General features: G+C 57.1%; 1 protein-coding gene across 1 annotated transcript in view; it reads right to left on the bottom strand.

Moving 5' to 3' along the window:
- Nucleotides 1-5,963, bottom strand: part of ESPL1 (extra spindle pole bodies like 1, separase) — a 22,278-nt gene extending 16,315 nt beyond the window's left edge. The window contains 14 exon segments of the mRNA XM_088180617.1: nt 50-187; nt 190-212; nt 764-849; nt 900-986; nt 1,894-1,965; nt 1,967-2,014; nt 2,462-2,582; nt 3,189-3,307; nt 3,663-3,766; nt 4,230-4,667; nt 4,670-5,036; nt 5,038-5,111; nt 5,114-5,276; nt 5,880-5,963. Coding sequence (XP_088036743.1) covers nt 50-187; nt 190-212; nt 764-849; nt 900-986; nt 1,894-1,965; nt 1,967-2,014; nt 2,462-2,582; nt 3,189-3,307; nt 3,663-3,766; nt 4,230-4,667; nt 4,670-5,036; nt 5,038-5,111; nt 5,114-5,276; nt 5,880-5,963 — 1,924 coding nt within the window.
- Between the last annotated feature and the right edge of the window lie 6,652 nt (nt 5,964-12,615).

Here is a 12,615-nt window from a genome sequence, read left to right as displayed (position 1 = left end):
TGACACGCAGGAATTTCAGGATTTTCCCCAAATCCCAGGAAAACCCCACCCACCTTTTCCACCAGGGCCTCCAGGGTGCAGATGTGCAGCCAGAGCAGGGCCTGGGCACGCTCGTCCAGGAGCTGATCCCGGATTTGGGAATTCCAGGGCTGGGAATTCTGGGAGAGCCAATCCAGCAGCCTCAGGCCTCCTGGATGGCATCCAGGGCAGAGCTGTGGGGACAGGGATTCCCAAAATCCCGGGAATTGAACCCAAAATCCCGGGAATTGGCCCCAAAATCCGGGAATTGGGATGGGGGATTTGGGATAAAGTGGATGGGATGGAATGGGGGAAATGGAGAGAATGGGATGGGAATTCGGGATAAGGGATTGGGATGGGAAATTTGGGATAAGGGGATTGGGATGGGAAATTTGGGATAAGGGGATTGGGATGAGGGAATGGGATTTGGGACTGGAATCCTTAGAGCAGAGAAAAGGGACTGGGATGAGAAATTGGGATGGAGGAGTGGGATCAGGACTGGGATGGAAGATTTGGTTCAGGATTGGGATGGAATGGGAAGCAGGACCAGACTGGGATTGGGGCAGGGAAAAGGGATCAGGACTGGGATTGGGGCAGGATAGAGGGATCAGGACTGGGATTGGGGCAGGATAGAGGGATCAGGACTGGGATTGGGGCAGGATAGAGGGATCAGGACTGGGATTGGGGCAGGATAGAGGGATCAGGACTGGGGCAGGGATGGAGGATTTGGGATGGCAGCACTCACCAGTCAGTGGGGGAGGTGAAGCTGTGGCTGCAGAGCAGCTGTGCCAGCTCCAGCAGTGCCACCGCCCTGGCCAGGCTGCAGTGGGGCTCTGGCAATCCCGGGGGGTCCCCGATTCCCGGGGGTCCCCCCCCAAGGCCAGCAGGTCACACAGGACGCTGTAGCGCTCCGAGGCCGTGGGGCCCCGCAGGGATTTGTACGCCTGCAGCTCTGCCAGCAGCAGGGACACCAGGGCGGTCCCTGGGCAGGGACTGGAATGGGAATGGGACTCCAGGGCATCCGCAGAGTCCTGGGGAGAGGGATTGGATCAGAGAAACAGGATCTGCATGGCCTTATGGGATGGGAGGGAGCTCCCACACTATTGTACCTTCCCCTGTCCCAGGGGGGCTCCTGATTCCCCCAATCCCATCCCATCCCAATCCCTCCATTCCATTCCAATCCCAATCCCCCACCCCATTCTCCCATTCCATTCCAATCCCAATCCCTCCACCCCAATCCTCCCACCCCATCCCAGTCCCCCACCCAATCCTCCCTCCAAATTCTCCATTCTAATCTCCCCATCCTCAGTTCCCCCAATCCCCCCATCCCAGTCTCCCAGGTGTCCATCCCAGTTCCCAATTCCCCATTCCCCCCTGCCCTCACCGCAGCCGCAGCTCCTCTGCTCCCTGTTTGGCCGCCTCCATCTTGATCCTGGCCCAGAGCGCCACGGGCTCGGCCACCAGGGAGCTGGGACGGCCCGGGCTGGGCTGGGAATGCGGCCCTGGCACCTGGGAACGTTGGGAATGTGCCCTGGGACCTGGGAATGTGTCCCCAAGACCTGGGAATGTGGCCCCAGTTCCCAGTCATGTGTCCCCAGCCCGTGTCCCCCATACTGGCCTCCCCAGCCCCGTGTCCCCACACCTGGCCTCCCCAGCCCCGTGTCCCCACACCTGGCCTCCCCAGCCCCGTGTCCCCACACCTGGCCTCCCCAGCCCCGTGGCCCCACACCTGGCCTCCCCAGCCCCGTGGCCCCACACCTGGCCTCCCCAGCCCCGTGGCCCCACACCTGGCATCCCCCAGCCCCGTGGCCCCACACCTGGCATCCCCAGCCCCGTGGCCCCATACCTGGCCTCCCCAGCCCCGTGGCCCCATACCTGGCCTCCCCAGCCCCGTGGCCCCAGGGCCAGCAGCCACTGTGCCACGGCGTCCATGGCGCGCTCGGGGCCGGCCCTGGCAGCGCCAGCTCTCCACCTGCAGCCGGAAACACCTGTGGAGCTGAGGGGAGACAACAGCTCAGCCCAGTGGGCCCAGTATGGCCAGTGTGGCCAGTATGGCCCAGGGATCCCAGTGTGCCCAGCATGCTCAGGGATCCCAGTATCCCCAGTACTCCATTCCCATACCTCTGGTACCCCATCCCAGTCTCCCCACTACTCCCAATGTCCCCCAATATGCCCAGTACTCCATCCCAGGTCCCAAACGTGCCCAGTAACCCCAGTGTCCCCAGCACCCCATCCCAGTGTCCCCAGCGTCCATCCCAGTGTCCCCAGCGTCCCATCCCAGTGTCCCCAGCATCCCAGCACCCCATCCCAGTGTCCCCAGCACCCCATCCCAGTGTCCCCAGCGTCCCCAGCACCCCATCCCAGTGTCCCCAGTGTCCCCAGCACCCCATCCCAGTGTCCCCAGTACCCCATCCCAGTGTCCCCAGTACCCGCTCGGGGTCACTCCAGGCTGGCCGTAGCCGTGTCCGGCCAGCACTGCCCGGCACAGGGGCTGGCACACGGCTCCGGCCGCTTCTGGAACGTCTCGGCTCTGGAAGCCTGGCCCAGGCGGGAGGTGACCGTGGCTGTGGCCGGAGGGGACAGAGTGACCAACGGGACAGGGAGGGGACACTGCAGTGACCCCCCCCCCCCCCCCCCCCCCCCGTCCAGAGCTCATCCCGACCCCATGGACACTGAGTGACCCCCCATGGACACAGAGTGACCCCCCATGGACACCGAGTGACCCCCCCATGGACAGCCAGGATGGGGACAACACAGCCCAGGGGGGGCACTGACCACTGGGACACTGGGTCTGGGGACAGTGGTGGCACTGGGACACTGGGGTTGGGGACAGTGGTGGCACTGGGTCACTGGGGCTGGGACAGGGGTGGCACTGGGGTCACTGGGGATGGGGACAGGAGTGGCACTGGGTCTCTGGGGTTAGGGACAGGGGTGGCACTGGGGTTACAGGGGATGGGGACAGTGGTGGCACTGGGGTCACTGGGGTTAGGGACAGGGGTGGCACTGGGGTCACTGGGTTGGGGACAGGGGTGGCACTGGGGTCACTGGGGTTGGGGACAGGGGTGGCACTGGGGTCACAGGGGATGGGGACAGTGGTGGCACTGGGGTCACAGGGGATGGGACAGGGGTGGCACTGGGGTCACTGGGTTGGTGACAGGGGTGGCACTGACCAGTGACATCGAGGAATTTGCCCTCTCTGCCTCGGGCAGCCCTCCAGCCCCTCCAGCATCCAGGTGACACTCTGGACACAGCTCGTGGTCACCTGTGCCAGCTCCGGCCACCCCGAGGGCTGTGGGACACCAGAGCCTCAGGGACACTCCAGGACCCACCCCTCCCAGCCCCCAAATTCCAACCCCACATCCCACAGGAGAAGCTTCCAGAACCCCCTCAGGGCACCTCAACCCCAAATTCCAACCCCACATCCAACAGCGAGAAGCTTCCAGAACCCCTCCAGGAGGCTCCATCCCCAAATTCCGACCCTACATCCAAAGGAAGGATCTTTTCAGGGTGACTCAATCCCCAAATTCCAGCCCCAAATCCAATGGGGAAAAGCTCCCAGAGTGGCTCCACCACAAAATTCCAGCCCCAGTCCCACGGGAGAGGCTCCCAGCCCCCCCAGGGATCCGGATCCATTCCCTGGATACCTGGGAACGCTGGAATATCTCATGGATGGCGTTGGAGAAGAGCTGGAGGCTGTGGAACAGCAGCTGCTTCACCATCACCTGCTCCCTGATGGAGTCAGAGGGACCTGGGAGTGGGAAAAATGGGATTTGGGAATGGGGGAAATGGGATTTGGGGGTCCAGGAGCTCCTGCTGGATGGAGGTGGATCTGGGAAAAGGAAAAGTGGGATTTGGGACTCCACAAACCCCAGGAGCTGCTGCTGATGGACCTGGGAAAACTGGGATTTGGGAATTTAGGAGCTGCCGAGGATGGATCTGGAAGGGGAAAAGATTTGGGGTTCAGGAGCTCCTGCTGGGATGGAGAAAAATGGAATTTGGGGTTCAGGAGCTCCTGCTGGGATGGAGAAAAATGGAATTCGGGGTTCAGGAGCTCCTGCTGGGATGGAGAAAAGTGGGATTTGGGACTCCTCAAACTCCAGGAGCTGCTGCCAGGGCTGGGACCAGCACGGAGCGACCCTGAGGGATTCCAGGGAATGCTGATCCGGAGCTGCTCCCACATCCCTGCTCTTCCTCCTCCTCCTCCTCCTCACCTGGGCCAGCAGCCGCTGCAGCGCCCCGCCGTGGCCCTGGAGAAGCCACAAATGCCAGGGAGCTCCTGGAGGCCGAGGGGCAGCTCCCGGTTCTTCCTGAGCACCTCCCCGAGCTGGGCCAGCACGAACTGGGCACATTCCAGCAGCACCCGCAGAATCCTTCCGGAACATTCCGCCCTCGAGAGCAGCTCCTGCCCGGCACAGGGCCGGCCCCACGGCCTGGGCACCGCCCCCGCCTTTGGCCAGAGCCGCTCAGCTGGATCCCGGCTTCCAGCAGCTCCAGAGGCTGTCCCAGAGAATTCCCAGCTCCCAAAAACTCTTTGGAATCTTGCAGGGCGTCCAGGGCGTCGCGGTGCGCCGGGGCTTTGCAGAGGTGGCGGCAGCGCTGCAGGGTGAGCTCCACGTGGCACAGGGAGTGCTGCAGATCCGGAGGCGCGGAGCCTCGTCCCTCAGCGTGTCCAGCAGCAACTCCCTGAGCTGCCTGGCCAGGAAAAGAGAGCACGGAGCCCTCTCGGCCTCGTAGAGGGCAGCGGCGGCCGCAGCGTTGTGGGCGGTGTGGGAGGTGAAGAAGGGAGGCTGGAAGGAGTCGCGGGATTCCCGGCATTCCAGCAGCAGCAGGAAGCGCAGGCCGCGGATCCTGGCGCTCAGCACGGCCCTGCCTTCCTCCCGAGGCCTCTCGGGCCCGGCCAGCGTGGCTGCGGCTTTCCAGAGCACGCCGAAGCTGCTGGCGGTGATGGTAGCCCAATCGCCGTGCCGGTGGCCGCAGCGCCTCAGCCGCTCCCGCAGCAGCTCGGCCGCGCTCCAGGTGTGCGGCCCCCACCCAGCCCGCGGCGTTGCGGAGCACGTGGAACAGGATCTTCTCCAGGTACAGGTGAGGCGGCTCGGGACCAGGCTCAGGTAGGTCTGGGTGGCCTCCTGGGCTAGGGCTAGCAGCTGGCTGCCGTGGGCTACCAGCCCGCCGGTTGGGCCAGTTGTTCCACGCAGGTGCGAAGGGCGCGGTCGCACAGCTGGACACGGCGGGAATGGGGGGCGGAGCGGCTCCGGAGGCTTTCCTGGGGAAAAGAGGGATTTGGGATGAGAGCTGGATCCTTGAGAGGCATTTCCTGGGAAAAGAGGGATTGGGGACAGAGCTGGGATCCTTGAGAGGCATTTCCTGGGGAAAAGAGGGATTTGGATGAGAGCTGGGATCCTTGAGAGGCTTTCCTGGGAAAAGAGGGATTTGGGATGAGAGCTGGGATCCTTGAGAGGCATTTCCTGGAAAAGAGGGATTTGGGGTCAGAGCTGGGACCTCTTGGGGCGTTTACTGGGAAAAGAGGGATTTGGGATTAGAACTGAGCATCTTGTGGGGCATTTCCTGGAAAGAGGGATTTGGGATGAGAGCTGGATCCTTGAGAGGCATTTCCTGTAAAAGAGTCAGAACCAGCTCAGATACCCCCCCAGAAGGTCCCACAGTGAGATCCTAGAAAAAGCAGGAATCAGAGCCCAGAACCCCCCCAAAACCAGGATCAGAGCCCAGGACCCCCCAAAGCCAGGATCAGAGCCCAGGACCCCCCCCCAAAGCCGGATCAGAGCCCAGGACCCCCCCCAAAGCCGGGATCAGAGCCCAGGACCCCCCCAAAGGCCGATCAGAGCCCAGCCCCTCGGGCTCACCCGGATCTCTCTCCAGGCGCTCCTCGATGCCGCCCAGCCGTCCGTGGTTCCGTCCTTCTCATCTTTCTCGTCCTTCCCGGCCATCCCGGGGCTTCTCGTGAGGGTCTCCGAATTGATGCGGGCTGGGGAGAGGCAAGGGAGGTGTGGGACCCCAGAACTCCCCAGATCTCCAAACTCGGAGCCCTCCAAACCCCGCAGATTCCCAAATCCCTCAGATCCCCCCAGCCCCGCTTCTTTGCCAGAGCGCTCCCAGCCCAGTTCCTGACACCCCCAGCCCCACTGGGGTCTCCAGCCCCACTCCTCAGCCCCCTTAAGGGGTCACATCACCCCCACCCAGGGCCCACAGCCCCCCAGACCCCAATTCCTGACCCCCAGCCCATCTCCCTCCTTGCCCCTCAGAGAGGCCCAGCGCCCCCCACCCCCTCAGCCTCCCGCGGCCTTCACCCCTCCCCCTCACCCGTGCCCCACAGTCCTCCTGCCTCTCCCGCCCCACTGACCCCTCCCGCCTCTCCCGCGCCCTGAGAGACTCAACCCCCCAAATCCCCCCTCAGGACCCCCAAATTCCCCCCGGCCGCGCCCCCCCCTCACGCTGCGCTGCTGCTCCACCGCCGTCCGCCAGAGGGCGGGGCCCGCCTCGCGCCCGTTCAAACCTGGGCCGCAGCCAATCAGCGCGCGGCGCCGCCCCGGGCGTCCAATCAGCGCCCGGCACCGCCCCGCGCGGGCTTCACGGGACCTGTAGTCCGCGCTCGGTCACGCGCGCTTTTCCTGCGCCTGCGCGGGGCGTGGTGTGGGTAATTATGGGCGGAGTCAGCGTGGGGGGCGGGGTCAGTGTGGGGGGCGTGGCCGGGGCGGAATCCCCGGGATTTTGGGGGGTGGGGCGGGGAGAGGGAGACCCCCGGGATATGGAGGAGGAGTTCAGGGTCTGTCCTTGTGTCCCCTTTTCCCTCTGTGTCCCCGTGTCCCCATGTCCCTTTTTCCCCTCTGTGTCCCCCTGTCCCCGTGTCCCCCTGCTGCAGTACCCTCGGCTGCCACCAGGCGGAGCCGGAGGCCGCGGGAGGCGCCGGGTGAAGCTTTTGGGGCTCCCGAAAAGCCGAGCCCGGAGAGAATTCGGGGAATTAAAACCCGCTTAATTTATAAATATATAAATGTATAATTGTATAAATTATATGAATATATAAATGTATAAATACATAATAGTCGCTGCCAGCCCTGTCCCTGATGTGGCAGCCCCGTGATCGATGCCCCACGAGCTCCTTGCGTTCTCTGATTTATTCTGTTACATTAAATTATCCAGATTTGTTTGCTGGGGGGGGGGGGGCTGCTGGATCCCTGCTGCTTTCCCACAGGATTTGGGGATTTCTGTTTTCTCGCAGGATTTTGGGAATTCTGCTTCTCCCAAAATTCAGGGATTTGTTTTTCCCCAGATTGGGATTTCTGTTTTTTCCAAGGATTTTGGGATTTCTGTTTTCTCCAGGAATCAGGGATTTTTTTTTTCTCCCAGATTTTGGATTTCTATTTTTTTTTCCCAGGATTCAGGGATGAATTTCTGTTTCCCCCCAGCATTTGAGGATTTCTGTTTCCTCCCAGGATTTTGGGTTTCTGTTTCCTCCCAGAATTTGAGGATTTCTATTTCCCCCAGAATTTGGGATTTCCCTTTTCCTCCCAGAATTTCGCAATTCCTGCTTTCTCCAGGATTTTGGGGATTTCCGATCAGACCAAAACCACCCAAACTCCAGAGAGGGACGATCCTGGCCGGGATTTAGGGCAGCAGAACCGCAGGAATTCATTTTTCCCCGGGGGAATGTTCACAAGGAGCCGCTGGGGCAGGAATTGGGGGCTCAGTGCCGGTTTTAGCAAAGGCCCGAGCCCGGGATTTGTCCCCGCGGGCCGTCCGAGCCCTCGCCGGGCTCTGGTTTCAGTTTGGGTCACCCGGGGCCCCCTCAGGGGACGCGGAGCGGCCCGGCTCCACATCTGGATGTGCTTAAACCCCCACGGCGGCTTAAAGGGACTGGGAATAACGGGAATGGGGACTGGGAATAACGGGAATGGAGACTGGGAATAATGGGAACGGGAATGGGAATAATGGAAACGGGAATAGGAATAATGGGAATGGGAACGGGGAATAATGGGAATGAGACTGGAATAATGGAATGGGACTGGGAATAACGGGAATGGGGACTGGGATAATGGGAATGGAGACTGGGAATAATGGGAATGGGGACTGGGAATAACGGGAATGGGGACTGGGAATAATGGAAACGGGGACTGGGAATAACGGGAATGGGACTGGGAATAATGGGAATGGGAACTGGGAATAATGGGAATGGGAACTGGGAATAATGGGAATGGGGACTGGGAGTAATGGGAACGGGAATAATGGAATGGGGACTGGGAATAATGGGGATGGGAACTGGGAATAATGGGAATGGGAACTGGGAATAATGGGAATGGGGACTGGGAATAATGGGAATGGGGAATAATGGAATGGGGACTGGGAATGATGGGAACGGGAACTGGGAATAATGGGAACGGGGACTGGGAATAATGGGAATGGGGACTGGGAATGATGGAACGGGAACTGGGAGTAATGGGAACGGGAACTGGGGCTGGGCAGCCCCTCTGTCCCTGCAGTTAAACTCAGCTCTGAGCCTGCCTCAGTTTCCCTTTTTCTGTGGGAAAGAGAAGAGCCACCAGTGCCACCAGTACAGAGCCACCAGTGCCACCAGTACAGAGCCACCAGTACAGAGCCACCAGTGCCACCAGTACAAATCTCCAAAATCCTCCTTATGGGACCTGGTGGGGTAAAAATGGGGTGAAAAATCTCCAAAATTCTCCTTTTGGGTGGGGTTCCTCCTTCAAAAATGGGGGTGAAAAATCCCAAATTCCTCCTGGTGGGGTAAAAAATGGGAGTGAAAAATCCCAAATTCCCCCTGGTGGGGTAAAAATGGAGCGAAAAATCCCAAATTCCCCCTGGTGGGGTAAAAATGGGAGTGAAAAATCCCAAATTCCCCCTGGTGGGGTAAAAATGGAGTGAAAAATCCCAAATTCCCCTTGGTGGGTAAAATGGGAGCGAAAAATCCAAATTCCCTTGGTGGGTTAAAAATGGGAGTGAAAAATACAAATTCCTCCTGGTGGGGTAAAAATGGGAGTGAAAAGTCCAAATTCCTCTTGGTGGGGTAAAAATGGGAGTGAAAAATCCCAAATTCCTCCTGGTGGGTAAAAATGGAGTGAAAAAATCCCAAATTCCTCCTGGTGGGTAAAAATGGAGTGAAAAATCCAAATTCCCCTTGGTGGGGTAAAAATGGAGTGAAAAAATCCCAAATTCTCCTTGGTGGGGTAAAAATGGGAGTGAAAAATCCCAAATTCCCCCTGGTGGGTAAAAATGGGAGTGAAAAATCCCAAATTCCCCTGGTGGGGTAAAAATGGAGCGAAAAATCCCAAATTCCCCTGGTGGTGTAAAAATGGGAGTGAAAAATCCCAAATTCCCCTGGTGGGGCAAAAATGGGAGTGAAAAATCCCAAATTCCCCCTGGTGGGGTAAAAATGGGAGTGAAAAATCCCAAATTCCCCTGGTGGGGTAAAAATGGGAGTGAAAAATCCCAAATTCCCCTTGGTGGGTTAAAAATGGAGTGAAAAATCCCAAATTCCTCCTGGTGGGGTAAAAATGGGAGTGAAAAATCACAAATTCTCACTGGTGGGGTAAAAATGGGAGTGAAAAAATCCCAAATTCCCCCTGGTGGGGTAAAAATGGAGCGAAAAATCCCAAATCCCGCCGGCGGGTGACGCTCCCGGCCCCGCAGAGCGAGGTTTTAGGTGCAGAAATGTCCCCAAATTTTGCCTTTAAGGCTCCCTCGCCCCTCGGGTGCAGCCTCGGGGTTTAGGAGCCCGTCCGTGGCCGCCCCAGCGAGCACAAAGAGCTCCTGTGTCCGTAACCCGAGAGCATTCCGGGCCGGCATTCCTCCGCACCGCCGCGCTGCCCGCGCTTCCTCTGGGCTTATTGAATTCTTCTTTCTTGATTTAATTCTTTTTTATTTATTTCTCTTTTTTAAATTCTTTATTTGTTTCTTTATTTCTTTATTTAGTCATTTCTTTCTTTCTTTTTTTCGTTATTTATTGAATTATTTTTAAAATTTCTTTCTTAATTTCTTTCTTTTTTCTTTCTTTATTTAATTATTTCTTTCTTTATTTCTTTATTTATTCATTTCTTTCTTTCATTTGTTTATTTATCTGTTTATTTCTTTAATTCTTTCTTTCTTTATCTCTTTATTTACTTTCTTCATTTCTTAATTTACTTTCTTCATTTCTTTCTCTCTTTCTTTCTTTCTCTCTTTCTTTCTTTCTTCTTTCTTTCTTTCCTTATTTATTTCTTTATTTCTTTATTTCTTTAATTCTTTATTTCTTTCTTTATCACTTTATTTACTTCTCTTTCATTCATTCTTCCTTCCTTTCTTTCTTTCTTCCTTTCTTTATTTATTTATCTATTTATTTCTTTAATTCTTTAATTCTTTATTTCTTTCTTTATCGCTTTATTTACTTCTTCCTTCCTTCCTTTCATTATTTATTTATTTATTTCTCTATTTATTTATTTCTCTATTTATTTATTTCTCTATTTATTTATTTATTTCTCTATTTCTTTCTTTCCCTATTTATTTCTTTCTCTATTTATTTATTTCTCTATTTATTTATTTATTTCTCTATTTATTTATTTCTTTCTCTATTTATTTCTTTCTTTCTCTATTTATTTATTTATTTCTCTATTTCTTTCTTTCCCTATTTATTTCTTTCTCTATTTCTTTCTTTCTCTATTTATTTATTTCTCTATTTATTTATTTCCCTATTTATTTCTTTCTTTCCCTATTTATTTATTTCTTTCTCTATTTATTTATTTCTTTCTCTGTTTATTTCTTTCTCTCTCCCGGCCCGGGGGTTCGGTGCTGTCGGGACCCGGGCCCGGCTGGGCGGGGGGAGGGGCGGGCAGGGCCCGGGAACTGCGGGGGGGGGAGGGGCACGGGATGGGGGATGGGCGGTGGGGGATGGGCGACCCACAGGGAGTGGGGGATGGGCACGGGATGGGAGATGGGGGGGATTGGAGGATGGGGGATGGGGATGGGGATGAAGGATGAGGATGAGGATGGGGATGGGGATGGGGATGGGGATGAAGGATGAGGATGAGGATGGAGGATGGGGATGGGGATGGGGATGGGGATGAAGGATGAGGATGAGGATGAGGATGGGGATGGGGATGGGGATGGGGATGAAGGATGAGGATGAGGATGGAGGATGGGGATGAAGGATGGGGGATGGGGGATGGGGATGAAGGATGAGGATGAGGATGGGGGATGAGGATGAAGATGAAGGATGGGGGATGGGGGATGGGGGATGAGGATGAAGATGAGGATGAGGATGAAGATGAAGATGAAGGATGGGGGATGGGGGATGAGGATGAAGGATGGGGATGAAGGATGGGGGATGGGGGATGGGGATGAAGATGAAGGATGGGGATGGGGGATGAAGATGAGGATGAAGATGAAGGATGGGGATGGGGGATGGGGGATGAGGATGAAGATGAAGGATGGGGGATGGGGGATGAGGATGAAGACGAGGATGAAGATGAAGGATGAGGATGAAGGATGGGGATGGGGGATGAGGATGAAGATGAAGATGATGATGAAGATGAGGATGAGGATGAAGGATGGGGGATGAGGATGAAGATGAAGATGAGGATGAAGGATGGGGATAGGGGATGAAGGATAAGGGATGGGGGATGGGGGGTGGGGGATGGGGGATGAGGATGAAGATGAGGATGAAGATGAGGATGAAGATGAAGGATGGGAATGCTCTGAGCTCGGGGACTGCGGCCGGGGCTCAGTGACCCCACAGAAGGCGCTCCCTGTCCAATTAACCGCTTCACGAGCAATTAAATAATTACGGGGAGGCGCCCCGGGGGTCTCAGGGCGAGGGGATTGCGGAGGGAGCACCAGGAGGTGCCAGACCCGCGGGGCTGGGGGACACGAGCCACCCCAAAATCCAATCCGGGAGCTGCCCCCACCCCAAAATCCAATCCGGGAGCTGCCCCCACCCCAAAATCCAATCCAGGAGCTGCCCCCACCCCCCACAAAGCACCTCGGGGTGTTGGGAGGGACCCCCGGGTGCTTCCCCGTGGGGCTGGGGGTGGGTGCCGGGGTCTCCCCTGGGGTGCGGAGGGTCCGCAGCGCTGTTTTTTTTTGGTTTTTTTTGGTTTTTTAGTTTTTTTTTTCTTTTCTCCATGTTCATAAATCACCGCTCCCTGTGGCCCCGCTCGGTTCGGGGCGGTTCCGAAAAGGGTCCGGGGCGCTTTGGGGGCACCGGGGAGGCGACACCGCCCGACGCTCCCCTGTCAAAATAAAGACAAAAATAAAACCCGAAATCCGCCATTGAAAACCCCCGGAGCCGCCCCTGCCCCCGATCCCCGGCGGGGCGGGGGCCTCGCTAGCCCAGAACCGCCTTTGGTAGCCCAGAGTCACCCCTGGTAGCCCAGAGCCACCGCTGGTAGCCCAGAGCCGCCCCTGGTAGCCCAGAGCCGCCTTTGATAGCCCAGAGCCACCGCTGGTAGCCCAGAGTCACCCCTGGTAGCCCAGAGCCACCCCTGGTAGCCCAGAGCCGCCTTTGGTAGCCCAGAGCCGCCCCTGGTAGCCCAGAGCCGCCCCTGGTAGCCCAGCTGGAGTTTTCTGTGGGAGCTCAGATTTGTGCTGGTGGTG

This window comes from Sturnus vulgaris, chromosome 30, assembly GCF_052056855.1.
Source record: "Sturnus vulgaris isolate bStuVul1 chromosome 30, bStuVul1.hap1, whole genome shotgun sequence".
Taxonomy (NCBI): domain Eukaryota; kingdom Metazoa; phylum Chordata; class Aves; order Passeriformes; family Sturnidae; genus Sturnus; species Sturnus vulgaris.
Note: the sequence above shows the minus strand (reverse complement) of the source record. Positions and strands in the feature narration are given on the sequence as shown.